This window comes from Carex rostrata, chromosome 6 (genome assembly GCF_964058835.1).
Source record: "Carex rostrata chromosome 6, lpCarRost1.2, whole genome shotgun sequence".
Lineage (NCBI taxonomy): Eukaryota > Viridiplantae > Streptophyta > Magnoliopsida > Poales > Cyperaceae > Carex > Carex rostrata.
In genome coordinates, this window is record NC_135923.1 from 849,278 (window position 1) to 867,486 (window position 18,209).

The following is an 18,209-nucleotide window of genomic DNA, read 5'->3' on the forward strand; positions in this document are numbered from 1 at the left end:
TGAAGCTCTTGTTAGTCTATCATATTCTCAAATATCGGTACTTCACGATTAAGTCCTTCATACCAATATTCAATTCAATTCAATTCAAGATGTCCTAATTAGGGGTTGACTTCACGATTAAGTCCTTCACCAAACCCTAACCCTAATTTCTGTAGTTCCGGTTTAGATTACAAATTGGTTAGATTCTAATTCAAATCCTAAGGTATTTGCGTTCACAATTTGGTACTATCCTATATGATCCTAATCAATTTTGGTTCTTTCGGATCCAAAACAGGATAACTACAATTCAAGTACAAATCATGTAATTAACACAAAGAATAAATCGCATAAATTAACAATTAAATCAAACAATCATAATAAAAATAAGGAACCGAATAAAATAGAATTAAACAAGTTCATGCATATGACCTAAACCCCTAGAGAGAAAACTAGCCTCTCATGGAAAGATCCATTACAAAAATTGGCAAAAAACAAAGAGAAATGAAATAGAGAAATAGTAACACCCTTTTCTAAATCAAGAACCTCAATCTTGCCGACTTCTTAATTGAATCTTCTTCTTCTTCCTTGAAAAACTTTCTTGACTGCAGAATTTTACGCTAAGTATGAGATGATTTGAATGGGAAAGTTTTCCTCTTTTATAGCTGAAGTTCTGTCCAATTTGGAGCCTAGAATGTGTAGAGGTTATTAGATACATGTTCTATAGGTTTCCCAAACTGGCGTGGTCTAATTTGAGCCCTTGAAACGCGTCCTGACTGTGCCAAAAATAGAAAAACTATTGAAAACGCATTTTTTGGGTGTTTGTGACCTCAGTGCGTCTGCACTGGGTGCTCTCTGCGTCCGCACTGGCTCCCAAACTTCCATTTTTAGCTTATATGTATTTATGCGTGCGTCCGCACAGGAATCCCAGTGCGTCCGCACAGGCATCCCAGTGCGCCCGCACTAGCCTCGGACTTTTTGCGTAGTGCTGAGGCGCTGAAAATTTGTCTAAGTACCAAGTGCGTCCGCACTGAGGGCATTTTTCCTTCTTTTTCTTCATTTCCTGCAATTTAAAGCCGAGCAACTTGATTCTATGTGTATTTAATTATTTTTATGTGCAAAATACAAGATATTAGGTGTTATTTTATGAAGAAAACTAGATTAAAAGTGTATATAATTTATGTCTATCATGCATATGTAACAACAATTTTTTTTTATTTTCTCGTGTTTCTTTGTGTTTTGTCTTTGTCTTTTCTTTGTACACAACATATATATTTTCTAAATTGGAATTTTTTTTAGACTCAGTAGTATTTTATACTTGTGCCTACTCCTGAATGAATATAGTGCCTACCCCTGAATTTAATTCACGGTATAGTAGAAGAAAATTACACGGAAAGAAAAAGTCAATCTAGACTTATTCGCGTAAAAGAAAGAAAGGAAAAAAATTGTTTGATTCGCTACTCCACTTAAAAGAATCGTTTATATGTTAGGAGAAAAGGATGTCAACTACTAAGTATATAAATATGTATCATGAGTTAGATCACGTGTCGTGCTGTGACCAAATTTGGAAACATGGTCATGGCACGTGAAATAAATCTAGATTTATGTTAGTTTATTCATGATTCACCATTCGAACGGTCCTAATTATACGTGACCACGTGTCGTGCTGTAATCAAATTTTTTACGTGATGTGCCTTGTCATGTCAAATTTTTGAAAGATGGTCATGACACAAGACATGTGAGTCATAGCACGTAACTAGCACATGTATTGTGAAAGAATTGTGTTGTGTCGTGACGTGATGTATCCGGTCATGTCGTGCATTTTTTCCTATCCACTACTTTGCTCTGATTCATCAGGAAAAATAAAATATACTCTTGTTAATATTTTGTGCCTATACCTCTGATCAAAATTTTAGATCTACCCCTGTATATGGTAACATTTTTTTTTTTTTGATTGAAAGCCCGTAGGCAATTACATTGATCCGATAATTTACAAAGTAGTTATTATCTGAAAACAAGTGTACTGACAAGAAAGCTCGATGACAATAACGCATAGTACAATTAAAATTCTCCAAGCATTTTCTGACAGACCATATCCTCACTGGCATAATAGACCGGTACAAGCAGCATGGAGTACAAGGTCATGTGTTTTCTTTTGGTTGATGGCTCACAAGGGGCCAGGGATCAATTTTCTCTCATCTCCTTTCTTTTGGAAGCATGCATCAGATCTTATACATTCATGCATGTCTATGTATTTTCGTACAGCGAGTAATTCTAAATTCTAGTGACAGGTACTACTGGCAAGCTGGTCACAGCTTGTCATGTGGAATGCGACCGGTAGAAGAACTACTGGCAACATTTTTTATTTTATTTTTATTGGTAATGCTGATGCATGTGTGTGGAGAAAACACATGCACAGTTGCTATTAATATGTCAGTTTGGTTCAAGTTTGTTATTTTTATCTCATGTCAATAGGCCTAAAATTCTGACCTGACAAAATTGGGCTGGATCAAGTCTGAGACCAAAAAAATATCTGTGCTTAAACTGTTCAAGGAATTTACTGTTTTTCTTGATCCACTGTAAATTTGACCATTTCTTAAATATCAGAAATGGACTTCACTTGTTATAGCAAAAAATAAATAAATAATAAAAACATAGACTTCACTTCTCTCTGTGTTTTTTTTTCTAACACAACAATAAACATTCACAATTTCCATTCCCTCACCACTACCTACTTCCAGATCTCTTCTCTCTTTCTCTTTCTCTCTCTCTCTCTCTCTCAAATAAACATCTCAACATCAATGGCATACACAAAATTCTAAATTGAAAACACATCAAATTAAGATGTCTTGTAATGAGATGAGTTTCCCTTCAAGCTTCTTCCTACAAATGCAAACACACCCCAATGAAGAAGAGCATGAACTTCTCCAGCCCCAAATCAACCCATGCAACCCCAACCTCCATACATCTCCACTTACACGCAACTGGAGTTCCATCTCTGAGCCCGACGAAGAATTCTCCGACGATGACGGCTCACTTCAGCATGGAGAGAAGAAAAAGAGACTGAGTATAGAGCAAGTGAGAACATTAGAAAAGAGCTTTGAAATCGGGAACAAGCTTGAACCGGAGAGGAAGATTCAATTAGCAAAGGCGCTCGGTTTGAAACCGAGACAAGTTGCAATTTGGTTTCAAAATAGGAGAGCTAGGTCTAAAACCAAGCAGCTAGAGAGAGACTATGATGCTCTTAAGAGACAGTTTGAGGCTGTTAGAAGTGAAAATGAGTCTCTAGTTGCTCATAACAAGAAGCTCCAATCTGAGGTAATTAATTATAATTATATTTTTTCTTCCTTTTTTATAATAATAATTAAATTAATTTCCTCATATATATATCAGATCGATATATATATCATGAGTAGCTATAGCAGCAAGGTTTTTTGTTTTATTTGTGATATATATTTGGTTTATGTTATATTCTTCTTGTTGTTGCCTTATTTGCTTGTACCTGTGTAATGCAGAGTACTATACATGTGCTAGATCTGTTTTCTATATATCTTAGCTCATAAGAAAAATGTGATGAATTCAGTTTATTTTACAGTACAGTTATGCTCCTCAAATGATCCAAGTACACTAAGAAAATTATTGTAGGTCCAAGCAATTGCAAGTCTGTATTGTAATAATTGATTGCTTAGTTTAAATGATGCACACTTTTAGATTATCTTTGCATGGTACTCTTTACTTTCAGTTTATAATTTAAGGGGAATGATTGTGAGAAATTGCATGGAATGGAGAACTTTGAGAAAAGAGGATCCTACATGAACTTAAGTTTTTGCACAACATTTTACTGATAATAAATTTGTTTACATACCATGAAATCCTACATGAAAAATTGTCAAACTAAAAAAAAAAATGAAACTGTTAATTTGTTCTCTATAACTTAGATTGTTTATGAAATATGATGCTAAATGATCATTGATCAAAACTAAATTATATAGATGAGTAAATTAATATATACTTTTGATTTTTGTTTTTTTAATGAATTTTGTTTATAAACTTAGCATTGGAGTCATGATGACATAGGTTTATTTATTGTACTTGATATATAGTATTTCAACATTTGAGGTCAATGGCTTATGGCTCAGTACTTTATATTTACTTGAAGAAAGCAATTAATTAATTTTGATGAAGTACACTACTACTACTACTACACTGCATGGTTGTTATTTTAATTTATATTTTTCAAATGATGGTGTTTTAAAAAGGTAAAGGATGATTGTGACATGGCCTTTACAAGGACATTCTATGATTGGAGTTGCTTTCTCATAGACAGCTTTTGAAAGTGAAAAAAGATGCTTTTGTTCTTTGGGGTTTTGTACACTGTTTAATGCATTTATCCCCAATTAATATGCTTTAGATTTGTTTGTTAAGTTATTGACCATTTATTTATCTTGTAAATAAATGAACAGATCATGTCACTTAAAGGAAGAGAAGGGACAGAGCTGATAAACCTAAACAAAGAAACAGAGGCTTCTTTGACAAACATGAGCAACACAAGCTCAGAGATCAATCTAGAAATGGCATCAGACAAAACTCATCATGGTTTGCCATTTTATCCCTCAGTTAGGCCTCAAAATCTTAACTATTTCATGGAGAATTCCCCAAATTTGGAGGTGAAAAGACCGAAATCCGAAATCGGATTCAATGAAGGAAGCTTTAGTAGTTTGTTGTGTGGAGTTGAAGAGAACCCCTCCTTTTGGCCATGGACTGATCGCCATAATTTCAATTAGTTTAAACCTAGTAGATAATTCTCTCTCTCTCTCTCTCTCTCTCTCTCTCTGCTTTTGGTTTTGTGCACAGTGTTAATTTTGTGTATTTAAAAAAAAAGAACGTAATAATTATTATTGTTATATTATTATTATTTTTCTAATGAGAATGTAATCTGTGAAAAATATGCTTTTGTTACTCTGTGAATGTACGTAGTTGTAGCTTGGCTATTATTTAGCAACCTATCCCTTGTCCAGTAATATGTGGACTAATCATAAAATAGAAGCTTCTTAATTAAAAAAGTATATTAACATTTAAATATAAGGTCTCATATCGCACCATGCATGTATATGAATATGTTATCTTAATATGATACTTTTTTTTTTTTTTTGAGACATGGCACGTGACTAGCCGACACCTAACTCTGGGGCAATTTTATGAGTGTGTAATAAGGTATAAGCATAGACAGAGTAATTTAATGGGTAAAGGTTTTAACAGAGCAATTTTGACTTCAGACAAAGCATGAATAATATGTAGTGTTGTTTTGATCTTATGATATGTGCGCTGCATAAAGTCAAAACTGGTCTGTTAAAAAATTTACCCTCATTAATTATTTTCAGTTAGAATGAGAAGGCTGCAAAAAGGTTAAAATCGTCAGCAATCGAAAAGTTAATTTATGAAATGATGATAACACAAATTGAACAAGGACAAAAGAAGTAACCACCATAACTACTTTTACCATACTAATCATTAATTGAGAGGTTTTCATTATTCTAATCAATGCAACATGGCAACATGCAAATGCAACTTCATTTGTTTACAGAGGGAAAATATCTAGGGTTACTCTGTTGCAAGTACAGAGCCCCCATTCAAGCAGAGACTAAACTATTTTTCTCCGGAAATTAAGATATTATACTATATTTTTTTAAGTACTAATTTATGTTACTAAATATGAAATTTTATTATTCATAATTTAGACTATAAAATTAAAAATATAGATTGTATTAGAAATATCGATATTATGATTAATCAGTTACTATAAAAATTTGGGGTGTAGTAAATTATTAAAATGCAATGTGAACAAAAAAAATGCTGAAGTACGCTACACAATTTTAAAATGTGCATGACAACCTTTTTATACAGTGATGCAGATATTTTATGAGAAACTGTTGAAAGAAAAAAAATGTACATCAATTGCCAAACTTGGGTAGGTGACATTAAATAATGGGTAGGAGGGTAGGGATCTGAATGTATTACACGGACTCTGTAAAATTGGTACTTTCTGTTAATATAAATAGGTCATATTGTTGTACTACTTTCATTCAAAAAGAGTAGCAGCATTGTTCATCTAGAGGTACTAACAATAGTGTTTAGAAGGATGGAATTGGATTTTGCCCCAATTAAAATTGGCTTTCGACCAATTTGATCCAATGCCGAATCTAAACTATACATCCTATCTGCGTTGAGATTCGTAAGAAAAAAATTTAGAATTTAATAAATTTTGACGTAAATCAGATGAATTAGGTCTATAGGATATATGTATCAAACCACAACTTTCAGCATTTTATGCTTATTTGCAAATTGAGTTGCTTGCAATAAGGTAGGGATTACTTGATAATATATTAGTTTGACAACTTTGTACGGGTAAATTTCACTGGAGGTTACTAAATTTTATTATTTTTCACGAATTGATCACTCAAGTTTAATTTGTCTCTTTTAGTCACTCAATTTTGTTATTTGTCCCAATCAAGTTATTCTATACTCTTACGTCCAAAATCCTAACGGAATATGATCATTCCGCTATTATTTTGGACGTAATATGCATGCTTATTCCGTTAGTATTTTGGATGGAATGAGTATATTCTGTTAATATTTTGGACATAATAAGAATATTTCATTAAGATTTTGATCAGAAAAATACTTCATTAAGATTTGATTGGGATAAATGACAAAATTGAGTGACTAAAAAGAGACATATCAAAGTTGAATGACCAATTCGTGACAAATAACAAAGTTTAGTGATCTCCAGCGAAATTTATCCATTTTGTACCTATGCTAAAAAAATGATTATAATTTTAATTAAAATCTAACTGATATGTTGCGACCTATACCTTACATATCATATACATGAAAAAAAATTAATGCAGAATTTTATTTGTTTCAAATAATTTAAATTTAGTGCCTTTTTAATGAAGTTTTGAACGACACTTAATATAAGGGGGCTTGTTAATCCTGACATTTATTTTTCAGAATTTGAACATGTATTTCTTTACAGAAAAGTAAAATTCATCATCACTTTTTGTGTTAAGCCTATGGTTTAAAATACATTTAGATTACATATAATCTAATCGATAATAATTATATGGCTAACTAACAGTATGCCTACATTTTTTTTTAATTAATTTTTTACTTGAATTTAAAGGAGAAAGTGTGTTGTGAAGATATTCCAAGTCTAAGTTGATGTGTTGTCTTAGATATTCCAAGTCTCTATTAAAATCTTAAAAGTGGAGAGATATGAGACATGCTCCATAGATAAGCATTGGCGATGCGGAAAGAAATAAATTTTGTTGGTTCGGTTGAAAAACCAAACCATTTAAACCGCTTCATTTAAATCGAAAAACTGAACTATTTAAACCGATTTTTTTGGTTCGGTTGAAAACCAAACAAACTAAACCGTTGGAACACCCCAAAGTGTGAACGCAAATTTAAACAAAACTAAAAATGCACAGAAATATGCATCTTGTGAACACAAATTTGATCATTCTTACTTGATTGGAGCGATAAGAGTCTAGTGATGAGTTTCTCGGTACGCATATCACAGCTGAGAAAACACTGAATCCAAACCAGACAGGGAACTGAATCAACCAGACTAAAACAGTCACTCATTAATTAAGCATGCACTGAATCAAATCAGACTAGGAACTAAATCAACCAATCCAAAACATTTCAAATTTATATAACAAAGCATCCCTAAATTATTTACATAAATTTGGCATTATTTAACATTAGCTACTAACGGAAACTGATCCATCGATTTAAAGGCCATATCTGAAGCCCTTAACGATTCGTTGCATAATCTAAACGGTTGAATGCGCCACAATAAATCCTTGGTGAGAAAAGGATGGAGCAAAAGAGGAGACAGAGTAGCCATGTTGTGGAGGGTATGAATTTAAAAAATATGTATATGTATATTAATATATATATATATTATTAGGAAGAGGTTTTGGGGGTCACATGAAACGGCGGCCAAAGTCGTTACCTAATTACTTAATTAACACAAAGAAACAGCAAAGCCTAACTGTTCATTAGCCTTTGCTTAAGAGGCCCCATGTGATGCCAACCTTTTATTCTCTATTCTCTTCTTACAAACAATATTGAATTAAGCAGGCATGTTATCTCAAACAAATTAAATAAATAAATAATGGTGGTTATCTTTTAAAGAATCCTGATTATATATATCCTCTTCTCAGAAATTAATTTTTCTAATTATTTATCACAGGGACCAGCCATGTTATTGACAAATTGGAAGAATCATTTTCTTTTCATAAATTAAGAGCCATTTGATTAAAATTTAATGTAAAAAATTGGGCTTGTTGTATTTTACAAATTGACCATTTTAGGCCCATGTTTATCCTTGACATAAAGAGGCCCAATAACATGCATTGTCAAAAATTGCATGCATGATTCCTCTCCATTAGCCACAAGGCCCATTGGGCCATTTTATAAGATGAGCTGAAGAAATCACAGATCCTTTTTCATCAACCTCCTATCCAAGAAAATTAGTATTTCAATTTATATTGGATAATTTTTGCTGTAATCGCCAACAATATATATTTATTATTGCATGAAACCCATAATTAGATATCTGAAGGTAAAATTAACATTTAATTTTGAATCTTCTTATTGTCGCCAGAGGCGGAGGCAGGGTTTGACTGAATCAATTGATCTAAAATTAACATTTAATAGATTTTTTGTTTTGTTTGGGCTACCTGGTGGATGTCAAATTTGAGTGTTGTGTTTATTCTTTATATATTATGTTTGTAAGTAGATGTACATAGGTTGTTCTCTCTTATACGTACGGTAGAATGGATCTACCTAGAAAAAAAACAACTAGTAGAATGTGAATTACAATCATAACTAGATGAAAAACAACTACAAGAATATGAAAGACAATTAAAATAAGATGAAAGACAACTAGAAGAAGATGAAATACTAATACAACAAGTAGAACATAAAAGAAAACTTGTACAAGATATAAAAAAACTAGATGAAAATGAAATACAACTAGAACAATATGAAATACAAATAGTAAAAAATGAAGGACAACTAGAACAAGATGAAATACAGCTGGTAGATGATGAAAGACAATCCGTATAACATGAAAGACAACAAGTACAAGATGAAATACAACCAGTAGAACATTAAAAATAAATAATTACAAGATAAAAAATAATTAGAAGAAGATGAAAAATTAGAAGAAAATAAAAAGACAACTTGTAAAATATGAAAGACAATCAGTAAAAAATGAAATACAACTAGAATAAGATGTACAACTAGTCAAAGATGGAATACAACCATCAGAAGTTGAAAGAAAACTAGAAAAAGATAAAATACAACCCGTAATAGATGAAAGACAACCAAAATAACATAAAAGAAAACCTCTACAAGATGACAAACAACTGATAGAACATGAAAGACAACGTACATTTAGAATTTTACATTTTTTTAATAAAAAATATTATATTATTTAATAATCGAATTTGTTTAATTCTTTTTTCTTTTTCTTTTTTTTTGGTCACGGAGCCGCGGAGGGCTTTTTCATTAATCAACGGGGGTGTCGTTTTGTATCTATAAATTAATAAAATCCCCGTGCAAAGGAAATAATTTTATTCACGAGAGAGAGAAAGTTTTATGGTTGCTTGGTTTGATCAGCATGCAAGGTGGAGCGTGGTAATAAATAAATACAAATACAAATACATACTACCAAGCACCTTGATGAAAAGCATGAATTAAGCATTTAGCTTACCAAAATTATACGCTCTTTCTCCGATCATACATGAATGCACCTTCTGGTAAAATTTAAATTTGTCCATCTCCAGGACACATTCAGAATTTTAGTTTGAGGGGACAATTAAATAGTTAATCGAATTTAAACTTATTTGTTAATTAGATACTAAATAAAAAAATAATATTTTTAACTTGTAATTTTCACTGCTTTAACTTCTAATTCTAAATATAAATTAGAATTCAACAAATTTATTATAATTATAATTCTAAATTTAATCATAATTACATATTAGGATTCCATGAGCAAATAAAATTCTACGGGACAAAGCTGTTCCAAATCTATAAATCTTCATAAAAATTCAAAATTGAAAGAGGGTAGGAGATATGTCGTTGTCGATTCTTTTAGATTAATTAAATATACGCTTGATCACAATATTTGGAATATATTGTGATTGAATTTTGGATTGTATGTAAAGCTACGCTCGACCACATGTAGTCCATTCCGTTATGGCATGTCATAAGAAGCCGAAATTTTTAAATATACCATCATCTCAAAAAAAATAAATCTAAACACCTCGGTTTTGAAAATTTTCTAATTTTGACATGACCGCATCGCCCAGATGCGGCCACTTTTCTGCGGGCCGCATCTAGGGGCAGCGGCCCTTTTTTTTTTTTTTTTTTTTTTGCTTTTTTCTCATGTGACTTTGAACTGAAAACAGGGTGGCCGCTCCCTCGGGATGCGGCCCTGGCCGCTTCCTCGGGATGCGGCCGTGTCAAAATTCAAAAATTTTCAAAAAAATGGTGTTTGGATTTATCTTTTTTTGAACCATGGTATATTTAAAAATTTCGGCATAAGAAGAAAGGCTATGGCACTTTACTACGTTATTTATTCCATATTATATATGAAAATTATAAACTTTTGTGTTTTGTGAAAATAATCAATTATTTAATATATTATTTGTATTATGAAAACAACAAATAATTTTTGAATTAACCCATATTTTAAATCTTGTCAAATTATAAACTTTTATGTTTTGTGAAAATAATCAATTATTTAATATATTATTTGTATTATGAAAGCAACAAACAATTTTTGAATTAAACCCATATTTTAAATCTTGCCTAATTATCTTCAAATATAGCTACATATGAACATATGAACATGTGATAATTTATGAAACATTTTCTTCTATAAGAAACTTGATAACATAGTGATAAGTATCAGAATAATATCCATATTATTTTTTTCCTTGCCTCCTGAACACATTATTTGTCTCGTATTATCATTAAATTTTGAAACTTTTTATTTGTTTTGAAAGAACAACACTTTGGTACATTATTTGTTTTATTACATAATATTTTTAAATTACAACAATATTGTATTTGAACATTACCTAATTACAATTTTCTTACCAGGCTTAATCAGTTGATAGCTGGCGCCTGAGAATTTATCTTAGAAACCATAATTATAAAAAAAAACCAAATAAACTTTATTGGTTTCATTTTTACAAAAAACTATAAGAACTGAACTGCTATTTTAGTCCAATTTTTTTTTATGTGCCGAATTGTCATTTTAGTACGATGTGTTTTCATACAAAAAGCTAATTTATTCTACATGAAGAAAACACCTCGTACCGAAATGACAATTCGGTACATAAAAAAAGAACTCCTTTGGATCAAAATGACAATCAGGTTGTTATGTTTTTTTTTTGTTGTAAAAATAGAACTAATTAAGGTGGTTTGGTAAAAAAAAAAATTATAATTTTAGTTTCTAAAAATAATCAGGCGCCTGGCTACACTTAAACACACACATAACTACACCAATTTGAATGTGCAGAGAATCCGTATCGAAAAGCGACTTTCACAGTTTCACACAGTCACACTTCAGTACTTCACTGATTCACTCCAGCGAATTAATACTTTTGTTGTCAGTCGCTGCTACTCGCTAAAGAGGAAAATAAACCAAACCAAACCAATACTTTGTTTTCTTCTTTCGTTTTAAAGACCAATTCACAACTCACAAGAGCTGACGCCATATTTTATCTTTCTTTTTCACAGTCTTCGTGTGAGTCTTTCAATTCACAACTCACAAGAGCTGACGCCATATTTTTATCTTTTTCACAGTCTCCCTGTGTTCCCACTCTTCTCCATTTTTGAAACCCTCTCATATTCGCGCTTTCCGTACCAAACCCTAACCACCCACCCCTTTGGCAAGTACCGTTCCAATTCCAATTCCCATTCCAATCCTTTTTTTTCGTATAATGTGGGTGGTTGAGAATGGAGGGATCCGACGTAGCTCCAGCTTCTAGCTTAGATGCTCCCGGAAAGAAGGATCGACACGTCGTCACCTGGACTCCTCAGGTTTTATTTCGTTAATCTTTTCTTCTAATACCAAGAATTGCTACTACTTAGGTTTAATTCGTTACAAGTTGTATTAATTACTTGAAATTTGGACGACTTCTTGAACATAAGGGTTTTTGTTTTTGTTCTAGGAATTTTTTGATTTGTTTAATCTATGCACTCCCCTTTTAATATTGTTATAATTTGACAAATCACTTGAAAATGTTAAATTTGGTCAATTATTCTTCACAGCTTCAAGCTATAAGAGTTTGACTAAGTTGCAATTAACCACTAAGATAATTTTAAAATAATATTGTACACTCTCGAATACTGATTGAGTTCATTCTTGTAAAGCATACACTTGAAAAGCCAAGATTTAAATGTTCGTGCTCCATAGGTAAATATGATAATTTCCGTCTTTCACCTAGGAATTCTTTGCGGTCATACCTTGGAGTGTTATAAGCACGGTTTCTATTAATGCCATCATATAAAATAGTATCTTTTCCATCTGCAATTCATTCTTTCTTGAAATTTCAAAACAACATTAGATTTTCTATAGATTCTTACGATGTATGGCACCATATTTAACATTCAACTACTGCATAGTATGCATTTGTTGATGTTACCCCTGCTAATTATGATGATTTCTCATGTGAATATTGTTGTATGTTCAGAAAAGCAATTCTGAAGGATGATCTTTTTGTTTTTCATGTGAATTTCTTGTAGGAGGATGATCTGCTTCGGGAGCAGATTGCACTTCATGGAACAAATAAGTTTGTCTTGATCTCTTCTATTTATTGTTTCCTTTTTTATACATATAGTTTTCATTTATTTATACTATCAATTTGGAAACTTTAGTTGTGACTTAACCGCAAATTTTTTATTTTTCAATTTCAGTTGGACCAATATTTCATCTAAATTCAAGGACAAGACAAGTCGGCAATGTCGTAGAAGGTATGTTGAATTGTCTTGTTAGATGTTAGTTGTATGTTGATATGTTATCACAGTGTAGGTACTTTCTGTATTGTTACCAGCACATCAATACTTTGCCTTTTGATCTTTGTTAGCTTTGGATCGTGTTTTGCTGCAGAGTTAATTGTAAATGTGCTTATTTTGGTTTTAATCAAGGCTGATTGAAGCTTAAATTAAGGCAGTCTCCTCCAAAATTGAAATACATAGGCAAATTACAATGCAGATTTCAATATAAGAGATCCTGTAAGAACTGCCATTTTTAAGTTGAAATTTGAGGCTTAAAGAAGATATTCATATGAAATAATAAGAATATTTTATTTGGAGTAATAGGTGGTATACCTACTTGAATTCTGAGTGCAAGAAAGGAGGTTGGTCAGCCGAAGAGGACATGCTTTTATGCGAGGTACAAATTTGATTTAGTAATGCATACGTGCAACATTATCAGCATATCACAGTTTTAGTTCCGGAAGTGAATAAAATCTAATTTACTATTAGAATTGAATATTCACTTCTTTTGGTATGTATGTGACACATGTCCTTACGAAATAAAGTTGAGCTCAATTCATTCTTGGTTAATTAATAGGCTCAGAAGATTCTGGGAAATAGATGGACAGAGATTGCAAAGGTTGTCGCCGGCAGGTACTTCATTTATCAGAATATGCTAGCATGTCTATAGATTCCCACCATAAATGCATATAAGTGATTGAATGTTGCATGTTGCTTGAAATTTTGGTTTGAATCGTACCTTGTTGGTATTTACTGTTTTTGCCTAATTCGACTCAACCGTAGGTCATGCATTTCGTAATTGACCCTCTTATCTGCACTGAAGCATCAATAAAGCTAAATTAATTAAAATGAGGTGGAGTTTGGTCAATCTGATATTTCTAAAATACCTTGGTTTACATGCCAAAACCTATAGGTTCATTTCATGGTGCATGAACAAACATTTATTTTTATTGTATATCATATACTATGCTTATCATAACTTTCACCTCAATTGGGAATCAGAACCGACAATGCTGTCAAAAATCGATTTTCGACTTTATGCAAGAAAAGGGCCAAGGATGAGAACTTGTACAAGGAGAACAATGTGCCATGTGTTAACACAGATAGTGATAGATACTTATTTACAAGAGATAGATTAATATCGGCTGGGATTGATATGTCTTCTCTGCCTGCTAAGAAGATGAGGTAACCAATACGTGTATGTGTGCATGTTTGTGTTCATTTTATTTTGGAAAGGAAGGGGGGTGAAGGCTCTGAACTAAATTACCGCTAAACTTAAGAATCTACTAAAATAGTAGAGGGCACCATTTCTGTGTTACTGATACAATGATTTATTTGTTAACTGTCCTACAATACGTACATAACGGTATGTCGGTGCATGATGGTTTACTATGGTACACAACTACCTGGGTACTGATACAATCATCTGAATTTGGGTTACCATGTGGTAATACATGCCACCATACTGATACCGGGGTTCCCAGGATTATTCAGTATTATATTGATTTTTTATTGTACTTCCAATATAGACGCAAATTGAACATGGCAGTACGTACATTTTGGTATTTCATCAGCAGAAAAATCTTATAAGTTTATTAAATTGTGGTTGAATAGGTATGATCACTTAGATTCAAGCGAGAGAATGAAAACAACCAATAGATTTTTAATTCCTGAAGTAACTGGGAAAGAACAGTTGAGGCAACCCTTGCTAGAGGTCTCTCAAAATGTTGGATACTCAAAGGAACCATCAATCAATGGTGAGTTGTTTCCTTGCAAGTTTTATATGGGATTCCCTTTTTTTTCGTTCCTAAAAGAATTTTCTTTATGGGTAATTACACCCATAATTTGTGGCATTTGCAAATAACTGCAACAACATTGCTGTGTTTGCAATTGACTGTCAACATTCTTTGGAATATGACATAAACGCCAAAAATAGGGTTTAATCAAGCAAGAATGACTGACCACCCCCCCACCCCACCGTACCCACACACACACACACAAAACATAAAAAGGAAAATATATATATTTAACACATAAATGAGGTCTTGAAACCTAGGAAAGAAACCCACTGTTTACTTGATTTGAATACATTTTAGCTGGCAACCATGAAAGGTGAAAAAGGAAAGAGAAGAGAGCTTATAAGAATAAGTGCAAACTTGTCCAGATTTTATGTTTCTACTTCTGTAATTGACAATGGTTACGTCTCATTTAGACATAAGCTAAAACTAGGGTTTCTAGTTGCAATGTAAAAATTCTTAGATTTTTTTTTTTTTTTGAAATAAGGTGAGGTGTTGGTTCTAACATGCAAAACCAAAAATAATGATGCCAAAGCAGTTAACATACAATCTGTCCGTAACTCTTCTGGTAAGGGACTGTTATTTTTATGCATAACAGTTCTAGAGTCTAGACCTTTCTATTACTTTTACAATTACATGGAAGTCTGGTTATAATTTGATAATTTTCCTTTTTTGTATTTATGCATTTATAATTGTTGTATGTTTTAAGGCATATCTCTTTGTGTACAGTTTCTGGCGCTGTTGCAAAAGGCACATTTTTGCGAAAGGATGAATCAAAATTGACAGCATTATTGCAACAAGCAGAACTGCTTAGCTCCCTTGCGATAAGAGTTAATACTGAAAGCACAAAGGAGAGCCTTGATGAGGCCTGGAAGGTTTGCCCTTTAGTCCTTTTCCTTTTTTATTTGTAAAGATTTAATGAATTTTGATTTTAAGCAGACTACTTTAAAGCTAGGCACTCTTAAAAAAAGATTAAAAAAATATGGGGAAAAACCAGACGTCCCAAACAATATTCTCACAAAAAGATTAAAACAAAAATGACGTTCCAACAGGCGACAGGGCAGCTTAGAAATCTCGTGTGGACGAGAGTCAACGAAGATCCACTTTTGATATGAATCATGGAATACCCATTGTTCTTTTCATCTTTTTAGTTATGTTTGCTTTGTTTTTCTCATAATTAAAATAAGCGTCGACTTGAGCACCAAATTGATCGACACTGAATCTGGACTCTGGAAGTTCTTTTATTTGCCTGGAATACTCCCTCTTCTGAAAAAAGTCTGCATGTGTGATATGGCCGTACCCATATTAGGCACTTATCCTCTATAAATATGCATATAATACACACTATATGTGTGAGACATTCTAGCTGGAACGGTCCATGTAAAAAAAAAATCACGTGGACAATATCTTACTCTTTTCATAAATGCTGAATTGACTTTCTTAAGCTCTAATCCTGAGTAAAAATTTCAGCAACTGCAAGATTATATGAACCAAATGGAGAAAGTAGCAGTAAAAAAGGATAAGTCTGACGCGAATTCCATTTTGGATAACCTGAAAGATTTGATTGAGAATCTGAGAAATGGTAAAGAGCCAAACCTGCAAATGGGGCTGCAATTGCAAGAACAATCTACTAAGGCCTCTAATTCAGAATCTCTATTGGACACACAAATTCATGCCTCCGGGAGCATGGTAGATACACTCTTTGATGATTTGATTTGTATTCCATCCGAAGAGGATCCTATCTCTACGAATGAAGAAGTTGGTCCAGGTACTTTAGCTTGTGGAACTTAACCAAATTACTATTGTGTTTTACTGTGCTGTTTTGTTGAGTTCCTATACCTGCCTCACCAAATTTTTTGGCTTTATATATATATATATATATATATATTTTTTTTTTTTTTTGTGCCCTTTCTATGTACAATTATAGTTTGACGATGACCAACAGTACTTTATTTTTAAGCGTAATTCAATAATTGTGGGTTGATAAAGAATAATCTGAGGTTGCATGACCATACCATAAAACTGCTGGACAAAGGTTGTCAATTGACCACAGAGCCGTCTTGGGAATTGCTACTTCTGGTTTTCCCTTTACGAGGGAGAATTGTTATGAATCTTTTATAGTTAATTACATATGGTAAAATAATTTTGTAACTGATACCAATGCAGGGGCGTCAATACGATTATCTGAAAAGATGGAGGGAGAAAATGGAAGCAGTAGTGCAAACAAGGATTTGGCTGATTCAATTTTTGCTTCTCCCAATCAGAAGTTTCCAGCATTTCAATCCCTCGCTGATGCCATTCCAAGTCCCAAATTTTCAGAGAGTGTAAGATCTCTGATTTTCCTTCTACTACATTTCTCTCTATGTTTTTGCAAACAAAAAGCAAGAGGTAAAAGGAATCCAAATTACCCATTATTCAAATTAGCTTTTAATTACACTTAATTGGAGATCAAATGGCAAACTTGGCATAAAAAGAAAATAAAGGAGGAAAAATGATTGTCAAACTATATGTTGAACACAACTTACACGTGATACTATCTCCTTGACACAAAATTAATAATCCAATTACCTTGTAATTTCTCAGGAAAGGAAATTCCTTTTGACTGTGGTTGGGATGTCATCTCCTGTTACAAACACTGGCTGCTCCAGAGATCCATCTTGCAAAAGGGCTCTACTTGATAGCCTCTAAATTGATGGGTTACTTATATTACAGTTTTGCACACATGGGTTGTCGCTCACTCCCAAGTATCTATAGTTCAGTGTTATTATTAAGTCTAATCGGTGGCTGAAAGGTTCAGTTACCTAAAGTTTCCTTATTGTAGATGGCTGTCAAATATTTATCTTTTGTGTTTATTCTTTATTTTATTCGTCAGTAGCTGTACATAGGTTGTGCTCTCTTAAACGGTGGAATGGATCTACCCAAAGAAAAGTACATGGATCAACGAGTTTATAGCTTGGTTCATGGTTGAAAAGTATACAATAAGGAAGTCTTTGATGTGTTGTGTGGTTATGCCTTTGTTAATGGAGGTGTGACTTGTAAGTTAATAATTTGGTGTGTAATAAAATTAGTTCATAGGTTGTGTTCTCTTAAACGGTAGAATGGATCTACCCAAAGAAAAGTACATGAATCAACAAGTTTGAGGCTTGTGTTCATGGTTGAGAAGTATACAATAAGGAAGTCTTTGATGTGTTGTGTGGTTACGCCTTTGTTAATGGAGGTGTGACTTGTGAGTTAATTGTTTGGTGTGTAGTAAAACTAGTTCGTGTTGTGTTTGGTTTTAGTTGATACGATGTAGCAACATTTTGTGGCAATAATATATTATTGGTTGTGTTATTACTCTCTTTATATTCA

At 32.7% G+C, this 18,209-nt stretch overlaps 2 protein-coding genes across 2 annotated transcripts; both read left to right on the forward strand.

Moving 5' to 3' along the window:
* Positions 1–2,663: 2,663 nt before the first annotated feature.
* Positions 2,664–4,980, forward strand: LOC144556105 (homeobox-leucine zipper protein ATHB-23-like). Its single transcript, XM_078304595.1, has 2 exons — positions 2,664–3,294; positions 4,440–4,980. Exons 1-2 carry the CDS (start codon positions 2,821–2,823, stop codon positions 4,758–4,760), a joined length of 795 nt encoding a protein of 264 aa, XP_078160721.1. The 5' UTR covers positions 2,664–2,820; the 3' UTR covers positions 4,761–4,980.
* A 6,870-nt stretch (positions 4,981–11,850) lies between these two features.
* On the forward strand, positions 11,851–18,191 carry LOC144555364 (transcription factor MYB124-like). Its single transcript, XM_078303663.1, has 11 exons — positions 11,851–12,105; positions 12,811–12,857; positions 12,982–13,038; positions 13,387–13,459; positions 13,640–13,695; positions 14,065–14,247; positions 14,677–14,819; positions 15,588–15,733; positions 16,329–16,626; positions 17,025–17,182; positions 17,442–18,191. Exons 1-11 carry the CDS (start codon positions 12,022–12,024, stop codon positions 17,544–17,546), a joined length of 1,350 nt encoding a protein of 449 aa, XP_078159789.1. The 5' UTR covers positions 11,851–12,021; the 3' UTR covers positions 17,547–18,191.
* The last annotated feature ends 18 nt before the right edge of the window (positions 18,192–18,209 follow it).